Source organism: Juglans regia, chromosome 5, assembly GCF_001411555.2.
Source record: "Juglans regia cultivar Chandler chromosome 5, Walnut 2.0, whole genome shotgun sequence".
NCBI lineage: Eukaryota > Viridiplantae > Streptophyta > Magnoliopsida > Fagales > Juglandaceae > Juglans > Juglans regia.
In genome coordinates this window covers 7,066,974-7,080,999 of record NC_049905.1, presented here as the reverse complement: position 1 = coordinate 7,080,999, position 14,026 = coordinate 7,066,974, and the positions used below count along the sequence as shown (strand labels likewise).

Sequence of the window (14,026 nt, the reverse complement as noted above, 5' to 3'; positions counted from 1 at the left end):
TAGAGAAGCTTGAAGGAGATTGAAACTAGAGGGAAAAAAGTGTATAAAGGCTTGATTTATGGGAAGGTTTTGTGGGTTTTTCGCTTATCTTGTTAGACAACCCCATAACAAGAGCTGGAGAAAAAGCTTAAACCAAGCCTTGTAATGAGCCACATGGCGTAATAGCCGTAGATCCTGGGGCAAATCCAACGGCTGAGAATTGGTGTTGGGTGAAACTCCTGAGCTTCCTCCCTCGGACAAAAGTAGAAAAACGGGGGAGAGATTAGTGGGTTCGTTATAATTAAACCCATAATTATTATTATTATTATTTTAATTATTAAAAAAAACAAGCATTTGTGAATAATTGAAGGCCGGAATCGAGTTTACCACAATCATCTTACATATAGTAAAATGGGCACTCACATGAAATATTATTGATAAAAAACTATATTAAAATTGTATTAAGAAATTATATTATAATAATATTTTATTTAACTTTCAACAAAATATCTCATCTTCTGAGCTGCACGAAATCAAATGGGACAAGAGCAGCTGATGAATCGATGATTACTCTTAGATCTTCAGACAGTTTATTTTTTTCACCTTATTCTAAGAGCATTTGAGAAAAGTAATAGTGATTTATTAGGGAGAGGAAATTTAGGAGAATTCGAAGACCTAGTGGTTAATTGCTTGGATGACTCCACATGCATGCAGCTAATTGCCTGCTCATTGTGGAGGGTAAATACTACCATGACCCAATAATAATGCCATTAATTAATTATTTGTCTTTAAATTAGCAATTTCTAGCTAGGCCAGCCTCCTAATTATTATCTTTTTTCTTTTGGCTTAAATCTCCCTATTAATTTCACACCAAGGAATTAAACAGCTTAATTAATTTGCATGTGGACTGGATTTTAGAATTGAAAGAGACGATTCAGCTAAAAACAGTAACGGTTTATTTGTACTTTTTAAAGCCTGTTTATAATCAAGTGCGCCAAATGCATGCAGCAATATTAATACTAGGCCGTCAATGTTTGAACTATTTTTTTTTTTTTTTTTTTTTGGGGTTGTTAAAGAGATGAACAAGGAGCGGTCCAGGACTGCAAATCACCTAAAAGCCTAAGCTCTTTCAAGAAAACTAAAGCCACCACGTACGAGACTTAATTAATATTGTTTGCAATTTATACATATCATTCTTTATTGTTTGTCTTTTGAGTAAGGGTATGACACGTTCCGTGAACCTGATACGAAATAACCAGATTATTTAGATTTGATATAGATTCATGGGTTTTGATTATCAAAAAAACGGGTTAATCAGATAAGACACGATTAATAAACAAGTCACTTACGAGTCAACCTGCGAAACATGCAAGCAACCTATATAATACGAATAAATTATATTTTCAAATCCTATTAACATTTAGCTTTTATACTTTTATTTTTGTTGAAATGTAATACTAAACTTAGTATTTGACTACTTAATATCTCAAAACATTAAACATTTTTTGTTAATGCATAATTTTATTTTATGAAAATATTAGTTTTCTTATATATTGAATATAAAATATTTTTTTATGTATCACTACAATAGAACAAGTTTTCATTCCAAAAAATTAGATTTTCGTCCCAAAATACAATTTGGGATGAAAGGAATTCGTCCCAATATTACAATCCCAAAAGACTTTTTTGGACGAGAAACTGAATTTCGTTCTGAGAAATATTGTTTGAGAAGGATGTTGGCGTACCCCTTGTTCTTGAATTTGTTATAATGCTCATGACACATTACCTTATATTTGTGGTATGCATTATACATAAGCTCATCGACAGTCTTATGCTCATCTCTAACCAAAATTTAGCTAGGAGTCATCATTGAAAAAATATATACACAAAGAAATTATCACTTGCATATTCTATATTTTGCATACATACTAAATAATATTATAAATCAATTATTTAAACATTACCAAACAACGCTTCTTGATAAGCTCTTTCACATCTTGAAAGACTTTCTACCATGAGCTCGTAGCCAAAGGTGCATAAGTTTGTGTAAGAGCACCCACATACGATGCAAGCAAAGCTGCTGGTTGTCCTTCACCTCCGATATGTTCGTTAGGAATGTTAACCTTAATCTTATCCACTTTACGATATTTTTCCAATATCATGCTTCTAGTAGTGCCTCAACCTTTACGAGATTGTACAATTAACTCTTAAAAAATATCATATTCCTTATAGAAATGAAGTAAATAATGCTTAGTATATATTTAATATGTATGAAATACCTGAATTCAAACAAAATAATTATAACATTTTTACCTTGTTTTGGAGAGTTGAGCTCTAGTGGTAAGTCAGACGGAGAGATAGGAATGGGTGGAAATGAGATGCAAACTTCCTTTCTCTTCGGTGATATGATTTCAAAGCACTGATATATTCATTACATAAAAGATATGTCATAAAATATCATATGAACACAAAATAGGTCAATCATCCGTACCAGTTTCAGTTGACCATTCACCCTCATCATTTGTAAATACTACAGATGAGGCAACATTTTTCTCAACTGTCGCATCAATAATTTCAGCCTCAATATCTTTCTTATGTAACTGAATAATCACATATTGGCTCAAATCCACAAATAAGTTAAAAACGGGTTGACTCTCTTGGTATTCTTCTTGAGTAGAAGGATTATCTTCTTCTTCGACTTGTCCATCTGCCTCGGGGATAACATCATATATGTTTCTTGGAGAATTTTGTACCACTCGCCATTGATTTCCTAACTCAAGATCATCTAAGTAGAATACTTGAGATACTTGGGAAGCCAAAACAAAAAGATCATCTTCATACCATTTTCGCGATGTATTAATACTCAAGAAATGTTCATCATTGCGGACTCCCTTTTGAAGATCGCTTAAATCCCATCATCACAAACTCCATTTCTTTATTTTATTTTTTAAATTCACTACAAGAAAACTGTTTATTTGTGGCCATTTAATTCCAGCGAAATGACTATTTACAATCAAAATGAGTCTGTTTTTGTCACAAATAACATTTTCGCCGCAATTAAATGGCCACAAAAGCTCATTTTTCTTATAGTGATTTTAGGTTCACAATGTCTTATAGGGGATGAAAGCGTGGCAGACTAGGGCAACCTTTCATCGAAATAGTTCGAGAGATGACTATTTTATTGGAGCGTCAGGTGAAAATCTTTGACTTTCAGGATCTTATCTGGGAGGTTCATTCCTTGACAGTAGTCTTCGTCGAGCGTGGTTGGACACCAATCATCAACTAGAAGGACAGAGCATGGGACCTCGTTTCCTATATCGACATTGTCTCAGAGTTTTATAGAGAGCTCAGTCATGCCATTCAAGATGAAGGAAGGGCATATACAATCTCGGTTCGGGGTGCCCCAGTTACATTTTCAGCGGACGGACTCACCAATTTCATTGGCATCCCATGATTCCGTACTACATATCCAAACATGGTGCACATGGAGTCTTTAGCTACAGGTGATGAGGAGACAGTTAAGAATGAGGGCTCTGATAGAGATGTACTTAATGGCCTCACTGATCATGAGGTGAGGAGGTTCGTTGTTGGTCCATATGTTCCTCCCTATGATGAGATGAAGAGCATCAAACATGCAGATTTATCTGGTTTCTTCAAGATCATGAACTTAATAATCTCCAACAATACTGATCCTCGGCAGCAAAAGACAGAGGTTGGCATGGATGGAGCGAAGTTTATGATACGCGTCGCTCATGGGGTGCTTATTGACCTAATAACGTATATATTCACTAGGATTCGATCAAAGACCCAGTATATTACGAAGAATATATTTTCATTCGAGATCATGATCACACGATTTCTGCTACATGCCAGGATCCTGCCAGATATTGCAGAGTATGTCCGGGAGCCGATTGGACCGATCAACTCCTCCACCCTATCATGAAGCACGAGACACTCGAGACTTCATCATTGTGCTCCTATTCCAGAGCATGTCGATTATATATAATATCTATTCAAATATTTATTTTATTATGTTCGAAAATATTTCGGCAATTAATATCCGTTCAAACATTTTATTTTACATTCAAACATTAATTAACCTTGACGTTCAAACGATGTTGTATGTTATTCATACGGTAAGTCAATCTCCCACTAAATTTAGTAACTTAACGCATCAAATTCTTGTTCGACCTTATATACTATCCATTCGAATGTTTATTTTAATATATTTGAACGTATTTGTAAATGTTCGAGTGGTTGTTTTATGAGGGAAGAAATTTCTCATCCCCACATATACCGTTCGAACAAAATATTTGTTGTTCAAATGGCAAACGACTTCCATCATTCTTTAGAAACGAAATTGGAATTTTGTCCTTATAACTCATTTTTTGAGACAATTTTCATTTTGTCCCAAAATCTTAATTTTGTTGTAATGTATGGAGTTGTAATTGTGAATAATTTATAAAGTTATTATAGTATTATATATGAAATTATATTAATAGGATTAAAAAATAAATATACTAGTAAGGTTCAACCAATTTTATATGGAATGAGTTAAACGGATTGAAATAAGTTAAACGGGTCACGTCCAAGTTAACCCAAAAAAAGTTAATTATTGAACGGGTTATGCAAGTCGTGTCGTGTCGTGTCGTATCGTGTCGTGTCGTATCATTCATTATTTATATGGATCTTGTGAGAGTTTTAGAGTCTAACTTGTTTAATCAAATGGATTGTATTTACATGGGTTGACTCATATAATCTAATACTCATGACTTTGTACGAATAATCGACACGGCTTGCAATCATGAATTGTCAATCCCTACTTTTGAGATCAAGATACTTTAGAAGTTTTGCTTGGACTTTAAGACCTAGAACGATTAGAGATAGAAACTCAATCATACAATATCTGTTGAACATTTCATTCTGCCCGAGAAGTTTATAGTATATATAACAATAAATATTGCATCACAAACTTCGTCCATCGAGTATCTCTCTCACTCCATAGTACCGTAGAATTCGGAATAAAGACTTTAATAAATCTTATTAGGGGAAAACTCTGAAATGTCTTAATCATGTCTAGGATGATATATAAATGATCATGAAGTAGTATACGAAAGGCCTTTCTTCCTCTTTTTTTTTTTTTTTTTTTTCAGCTTCATGAAACACTTTTGTACGAAAAAAAAAACGCATACCATGCATATAAGTCCATATATATATATTAGATCATGTCATACTTAAAAGATATTAAAATGCATACCATATGATTCTATTTGTACACAAAATGCTATGATCTGTTGACTAATTGTGTAATTATGTACACATTATATATATTAACTAGATTCGCGATCAACAGGTGATGATCTGAATTAATTGGAGCATGAAGAACTACTAAATCTCGTCTCGAGGGGCCCAATTTTGGCCTGACTACCAATTACGTACCCATCAAATTTGTAATCGATCTCGTACCATTGCAAAATATTTTTGGCGCACTTCTTCTCCCTTGATCGGGAAAGTTAATCTAAAGAATTAATTAAGTGCAAAAAAAAGTTGGGCCCTTTTAATTTTATTGGAGTCTGGTATTTGTATAGTAAAAATAAAAAAGTAGTTTGTCTCTTAGATGGTTTGTCCGAGAGGTTGAGTCATTCTTTTCCATCAAGAGTGAAGTTGAGTCTCTGTTCAGGCAGAATGTTATTTCTTAGACGTTTATCTGTAGAGAGTATTAGCAGTGATCATGAAGTCTAGATCAGTCCAGTAGTATATTGGTGAAGCTCCAAATGATTGATATGGGGATAAAATCCCTGCATGTATCTGGTTATGGATCTAAATTTCTTTTGATAAATGAATTAATGATGACATTTTCCTTAAAAAAAAAAAAAAAAGGTTGTTTGGTTGCTAAAACTTTTTTCAAAATTTTTTAATAAATTTAAATATCTCAAACTAGTTAACATGTTCAAATATGAAAAGAATAAGCTATTTCAACTTTTAAATTTTTTATTTACTAATTATTAATTCAAACTCAAACTCAAACATCAAAACAATTTTTACAAATTAATACTAGAACAGAAACCGCTCTTAAAAAATTATAATATTCAAACATATTTTCAATTTTACTTATTTATAATTTTCACAAGACTAATGGTCCACTATTAGAAAATCATTTTTCATAGAGCTAGTAGATTTATCCATTTTTAAAAAGAGAAATGATTTGTACAAGTCCCAAATAGATAAGGCTCATACAAGTCTTTGTAAAAAAGTAGACCCCACCTTTAAAAAAGTGAAAAAAAAAAAAAAGAAGCTATTTTTTATTAGTAAAATCTATTATTTTACAAAAGGATTATATGAGACTTGTCTATTTAAGATTTGTATCTAATATTATTCTTTTAAAAAAAGAATGTGCAGGATTTATACATATTAAAACTATAAATATCATTTATCTTTTCACAAATCTCAATACAAAATATCATTAGATCACTGCAACATCATTAACCGGTTATTATCTCTCTCTATCTCCATTGAGAGTGATAGAGATCGATGATATGGAAGGCCATGAAGGAAGAGACATGGATTGGCAATGGGAGTAGTTAGCTCCATGGGACGGCCTCCTCCTTCGGTAGCTTCACGTGAAAACCTGTCATTTTCTGCTTGGCCAAACTACAACGACGTACCATGCATGCGGCGTGGGATCCACGTGGGTCTACTTTGTCATTAATGCTCTCTTCGTGCATGTGTTTGATTATTAAACAAGAATTAACCCCACCACGAAAAGAAAAAAAGAAGCAAAAACATGATGATCTGGTGAAGAAGACGAAAAGGCCTAATTTTCCCCTGTTGTTATGTCATGAGTTCAAGCTACGTCGTTGCATGCATGCATGTGGCACTGTGATGCCCACAATAGAACTTGTAATTAATGAACGGATGTATGTTGTTATGCAAGTAAATCGTTGATTAGATCTGCTTATTTATTCATTTCAATCAATCTCATCTTTTAATTTTTCTTTTTACAAAATGTGTATGTAGAATGAATAGTGACCGATGCATAACAAGAAATTCTCTTTTTCATTATAAGAATCGAGCATGAGTTCTCTTTTTCATTATAGTGGCTAATTGCTTGTAATTATACTTGAATTTCAATCAACCATTTTTTATATAAAACGGAATGCATGTGAATCAATTTTCCTTTTTCTATAATAGTATGGTGCATAGGAGATGGCTTCCTATTCCTATCAATAAAACTCACTTTATAATTAAATTTATTTATTATTATCCTTATATTACTATTTTTTCCCCTAGAATTGGAAATAGTGAATATTTAACAATAAGCTCATTACATTTTTCCACGTGATAGTGTCAGCAAAAAGTTATAAAAGTCAAGTGCAAATGGAAAGGAAACCCCAAGAAAATTAAGCATTCATTCCAATATTGGTGCAAGTTCCAGTACCCATAGTCGACATAGATCTCGAGAGCCGATCAAGACACTACTGCCATTGTTTCCAATTTGCCATGCATATATTCCCAAGTCCCCTCCTCACCTGCCTGCTTACTCAAAGCCCAATAATGCTCCCATTCCGACCAACCCCGACATGTATTCAGAATAACATCTATTTATTTGCTGAAAAATATGACATATTTTAACACAAATGAAATTATAAGAGAGAATTCCTGCATGCAGACAATTATATAAAAATAAACTTTAACCTGATTTCACATGATTTGTTAAATCTATTTTACAATAAAAATAATTTTACAATCTGATAATCAGTTTGTAGATTACTTTTGTGTAATCCCTTTATTACTAATGTCTTTTTCTAATCAAAATCTTCCGCACTGAAAGCCTCTCTAAACAATCCCAGTACGTGGTATATCTAAAAAACACAAGGAATAATTAGGAATATTATTTAGCTAGATCATCTGGAGATTTTAGGCATCTTGGGTGGTGTCGGACGGGGAAAGAGGGAAACAAGTGTCTTCTCCACCAGTGTTCCAGAGAAAATTAGCATAGTTAGCAGCATGGTAAGGGTTGCTTGGATCGGCCGAGATGGCCTCCAAGAATCTCTCCTCTGCAGCCCACAAGTCTTTCTTCACTTTCCACAAGAAGGTCGCGTATTTGCTGTATGCCTCTGCATCTGGTGGCTCAACCCCTACTGCCTTCCTGAAGTACTCCTCCGCTCTGTTTTGGGACGTGAACAATATAAATATATATTGGTCAAACAGCTGAAAATCTTTTCTGGGCTATTATATTTTGTCATTTTCAACCACATTTGCTATATGGTACAATGAATATTATCATTTTTCCACATTTTTCTATCAAATGTCTTGATAAAAGACAATGACTTGTACCAAATTGAAGATATTTTTTTTATTGAAACACGTGGGAATCACAAACGCAGAGGAAAAAAAAGATAGGATTGAACAAGGAAATTTTGCCATGAAAGGGAAAACTCGACCACACATGCTTCTGTCAAGATGACGCACAGAAGTGCTTTGAAAATGGAAGATTTTTCTAAGGCATTTATGGAGGAAGATGGGGAGAGGAAGAAACGAAAGACAGATATGAAAAGATATGGAAGATTGATTGAAACATGTAGGAGAAGTAATTTTAGTTAAAAAAAAATGACGAAAAATAATAGAGAGATTGTACCTGTCGTAGTCGTGGACGACCAGGTAAAGAAACTGAGCAAAGTTGGCGAGGACAAGAGGGTTGCTGTGCTCTTGGGCCAAGTCCGTCAGGTACAGCAGCTCTGTTCTCAAGTACTCTCCGTATTCGTCGTCCGCTTCGATCTTCGCCGTCACCGGCGAGACGAACCGTTGCATGGTTTCTTGATCCAGAGCTTCGTCTAGGATTGCGGACCGTATTTTCGAAGCTTCTTCGACTATGGCGTTCCATAGAGCCACCTCTTCTTCCTGTGTCTCCCCCTCCCCTGTAGCGTCGTAAGTGGAGGACAATTGGGAAGAAGCCCCGTCGGGAAGAATTTTCCGGTAGTGGTAATCCGGCCCATTAAACTTTCCTTCACCTTCGGTTCCACTACCCACTGGCCGGACCTTGCCGCCTCCGCCATTGTTTCCGTCGATCGATGTCGTCTCCCCCCACAAGGACGAAACCGAGAACTTCTTAATTGCCGAGGAATCAAACCTCTGGTGCTTCTGGTCCTGATCGATTTCAACCACTGAAGCCATATTCGTCGTAGCTGCGTAAGGTCCGAACTGCAGGGAAGCTGCCATAGCATTGTTGCTATGCCCCATGGAATAGACAGAGAAATTCGCGAGGAGAATCATCACGTACACCATCAGGGTTGGAGTGTGAGAAAAGACCTGCTGAAATAGCCACACGAACGAAGCGTACATCTCTTTCTGAACCCGCGCGAGAACCCCCTGCACATCTTCATAAAACAGAAGCTCTCTCATCTGCAACGTGTAGCTTTGGAGTTCTCTGATTATGAACACCATCGACGAGAAGGCCTTCTTTACGGAGCAGTATGCCGATTCTCCTACTTCTCTGAAGTACCCCTCCTGCCATTGCATCTTTCGCTTAATCATTCGAAGCGAAAGCGGAAGATCCACGCTGTTCGCCTTGCGCTCGATACTCGCGGGGATTATCTCGTCTCTTCTGGCCCAATCCGGTGGCCCTTGCCGCATTTCTGGCCACGGAGGCTCGAGCTCCGAAGATGGGTTTGGACCTTGTGGTATCTGGTGCTGAGTCTCTACAAAGTTGACGCTACTGTCGAAACTGCTACAACTATCTGCGCTATTCACATCTCTGGAATCGGAAACCATCTGTGATTCCGAGTCATCCATGGCGATGATGGCAGTGTTGTCGTCATCATCGCCCGAAAGTTGGAACTTGAGTGCCAATTCCTGAATCTGCTTTGAGAATTCTTCGTCCGAAAATGCATCTAAGCTGGCACTGCAAGCTCTTTTGAGAATTTGAATTCCCGGCTTCGGGTACTCACAAGATCGGAAACGGAAAATCGCCGTCGATGAAGCTCCGAACAGAGCCGATCGGTACGGTCTCTGCAAGTAGCGGCACACGAGAGTTCCGCCATCGCCACGGTGGCTTCTTCGTCCTGCGGGAAATGAGACCACCGAGGCTAGCGTTTGAGATGAGGACGGAGACTGGGGAACAATCGGCTGCGACCAATGCAAACAGGTCGTAGCTACCTTCGTTCCCATTTCTCCAAAGGAGAGCAAAAGGAGAAAAGAAAAAAGCAAAGTCGAAAAGGATTCAGAAATCTCAAAGGAGTCGAAGTCCCAGAAAAAAAGACCTCGTTTTGAGAAGATAAATTTCTCTTCCTCCAACCAGAAATTTCCAACTTTTTTTAATCAGATCCGAGAAATTCTTCGCCTTTTTTCCTTCAACCTCACTATTAACCTGAAAAATCAACGAAACCAACAGAATAAGTTTACAATTCAAACCCTTTACCGCAATTCCACGCCAAAAATCTCACTCTAAGATCAATTTCCGACAAGAACATCAGAATTTCCCGGAAAAACTCGAAGAAAACCGGAATTATGAATTGGAAAAACAATATTTTTTTGCCCTATAATAATAAACTAATAGAGAGTTCCTTTTCCATTGGGGGTCACTAATTTCGCATGAAAATCATATCAGGTAATCTCCAACCAAGACGAACTCACACGTAAACGAAAACCTATGACAGGGAGGGCCCCAAGAAGGAAAAATTTTCCCAAACATTACTTACTAAGCTTTCAAAAGCTTGGATGGATTTTCCCGATAAAGCTCCAGCGAAGATTTCCGGCAAAACTCTCAAAGCGAAGTACTAACGCTTCCTCTCGACCAGAGAGGGGCACTCTCGGGTGCTTTTATATGGGCAAAAATATCGCGGGGTACACGGCATACCGTATACACCAGAATATAAAGTATCGGACTTGGCCTTGTCCTCTTAAAATTTAGGAAAAATGAGAAATTTTCGTATTTGACAATTTTGTGAAATTCATTTAAGAAGATTCATAAACATTCTTTTTAAAAATAAAAAAATAATCTTATTAACGATTGTCAAATTTATTATGTTTGGATTCAAAAAATATTTCATCTCATCTTATTATTGTAATTTTTTTTAATTTTTATATAAAATATAATAAATAATTCAACTTTCTTAAATTTTAATTTAATTTTTTAAAATTTTAAAATAATAATAATATTAAAAAATAATATTTTATTTAACTTTTATCTTTCATATAAAATTATCTCATCTCATCAATCCAAACTAATCTTAAGAAAGTAACAAGTATTATTATTTGATTGAGAAGTAGTATCATGCATAGAGATTTGATGAATGGGTTATTTTATTTTTAAATCGATATATAGTACATCATCTACATAATTTTAATAATAAAATTTGATTTATAATATTTAAAATTTAAAATTTATTTTCTAAATTTACTTTATATACTTATTTAATAATAAATTTTTTTTTTATAAAAATAAATTTATAAAAAGAAACGATTTGATAGGATAAATTAAATTTATTTTATAATAAAAATAATTTTATAATTAAAGTATTTTTTATTATTTTATTTAAAAAAAATATTGTGTGATTATTCTGTTTCTATTTTAAACGAAAAATGTCAGGCGATGGATGAATCACCAGGGATGTCGTGGAGGATGGTGGGTGAGTAGCTAACCGAGTCAGCTGTGTAAGGAGAAGGGGAGGAAATTTGGGCGTGGTTCAAGGAGGGGAAAAGAACTGGAGTAGTTTTCAGTCCAACGCGGCCACTTTCACGGACTCCCAGAATCCATGTGGCTGCCCTCTATGTACCACGTGTTTACACAGACAGCTACCACCTAGGTTAAAATTCGTGAACGTCACCGACCTCTACCGTTGCTTTAGCGACACGTGTCTGTTTAATTACTGTCGAGGTGTCTTGTTTTCTTTTTGTTGTTGTTTTTAAATTCAAAAATGATTTGAGATGACTTGAGATGAGCTGAGATGAGTTGAGATAGATTGTGAATAGTAATAAGATGAGTTGTGAATAGTAGTGAGATTTATGAGTTAAAGTTACTGAATAGTAATGAGATGAGTTGATATGAGTTGAGATGAGCTGAGATGATTTGCGAATCTAAACTTGTTTTTTGAGCTTGTCTTTATTTGTTTAATAATCTTACGGAAGCAACCTCGGGTTTTTCGTGATGAATTATCATCTGATGACTGATTGGTAATCCGATTGAAACCACGAGTTTTACGAAAAATATAAGGAGCAAGTTTTTTTTTTTTTAAATGTCTTTTAAATAAAAAAAAACATGAGCTTTTCGGTGGGTGAGGAACGGGGGGTCCAAAATGAGAGAGCCTAGGACAAGAAGTAGGAGGGGCCTTAAGTGCTAAAGCAACTGGCATGAAACTTGCCCCATCGGTGAGAAAGACGGGCTGTCGTGACGGTGACAGCGGTTCAAGGTCCAACGGGGCTTCAGATATTCTGTTTTAGCTGTTGAGTTGAGACAATGAAATTAATCCATGAATTTAATTTGTGTTTTCATCTCGTACGTACGTTTTTCTAATTTCCTATCAATCAGCCTTTGGTATCTATTTCCAGCTTTTTTTAATCTTTATTTGGGTTATATCATAAATATATACATATACATATATATATATATGTATGTATGTATGCATGTGGGTTTTGTTGATGCATTTTTTTGGTATAATCCAGCCTAAGAATCCAGTTAAACGGCTCAGATAATGATTTGTAAGTCGTTACGATACTCAAAGAAAATAAACAATATATAAATAAAGCCTATAAAATGTATATAAAGAGAAATAGATATTTACACAATAATTAGATATAATTCTACGTTCACGAATCATTAGGAGATGAAATTCACTATATTTGATTAGTTGTACAGTTTCTTATTACCTCACATATCTCTCAATAAAATAGAGGAGATTAGAATTTTCAGGAGGTTGAAGAAGACTCATTCATTGGACAGAGAGAGTCTTAGGGATTCATATGTCTATATAAGTCTGACCTCCCAAAAATTGTAGAGATTCCTTGCCTTTATAGAGGTCTCTTCTATTCTTTGTAGTAATTGAGTCAACTTGCCTTATATTGCTTTCACATTTTATGTGTCTGAGTTAATTTGCATTATCTCTTCATAGTGATAGACATTAGACTTCCAATGGACTGCCCTGGTTCGTTTTATATCCAACATGTTATAAATGAGAAAATGCCTTACTTCATTCATTTAAGAGAACCACAAAGAAATACAGTAAAAGTATACTCATGAACTGACATGACTTAATATGAGATACTAGATTATAAAATAAATTTAATGTATGATATGAAGTTACATTAATTTATAGATTTACTAGACTAGCATCCCATTTTGCATGGATCGATGTTGTGAGAACGGTCTGTTAACCGAAGAAAAAAATAAGCATAATTTGCTACATTATATATAATGCATGCATTATGTAGGAAGAGATGGAGCATCAAACAAACAAAACTGCGAAAAAAGAAAACGCCAATATAGGCACTATATATATTTGGAAACATGATGAAAAAGAACCGATTATGAATGAAATTAACATGATGCATGCATGTAAGCACAAAAGAAACAAGCCAATAGACATGATGGGGTGTCTCTCCATCGTTAGCTCAAAAGAAAAATCGATGGTCTTGACTAAGTTGACTTTGACTCTCTCTCTCTCTCTCTCAACTTTGCGTATAAAACTTTCCACAATAACGGGGCATTTGATGTGGGTGAGGGTATATATTGATGAAATTGGGCCAGAGCAACCACAAATATATTTGTGCTCCAGATATTTCAAAACTTACTTTCGGTATTGCAAGGAATAGTACTCGTGTGACCACCAAGGTGCAAGGTAGCTCAGTTAGTAAAGAATACGGGATCGTTCTTCTCTCCTTTGTCTGAGTTGGTCACATGTTTGAAATGGCTTGTCTTAATAAAATTTGTTAACCAAAGTCTTTGGATCCTTTGCATGCTACCATTCACCTTATCGAGTTGCGGCAACGGGCTGCTCCACCCGGGAATCAGTAGCTATGGCTCAAACAAAATATGCCGCAGTGAGTGGGAGTC

The 14,026-nt window shown here is 35.3% G+C and overlaps 1 protein-coding gene across 1 annotated transcript; it reads right to left on the bottom strand.

Moving 5' to 3' along the window:
* Window positions 1-7,657: 7,657 nt before the first annotated feature.
* On the bottom strand, window positions 7,658-10,821 carry LOC109007635. Its single transcript, XM_018987395.2, has 3 exons — window positions 10,677-10,821; window positions 8,618-10,345; window positions 7,658-8,146 (listed from the first exon to the last, which is right to left on the bottom strand). Exons 2-3 carry the CDS (start codon window positions 10,144-10,146, stop codon window positions 7,897-7,899), a joined length of 1,779 nt encoding a protein of 592 aa, XP_018842940.1. The 5' UTR covers window positions 10,147-10,345; window positions 10,677-10,821; the 3' UTR covers window positions 7,658-7,896.
* Between the last annotated feature and the right edge of the window lie 3,205 nt (window positions 10,822-14,026).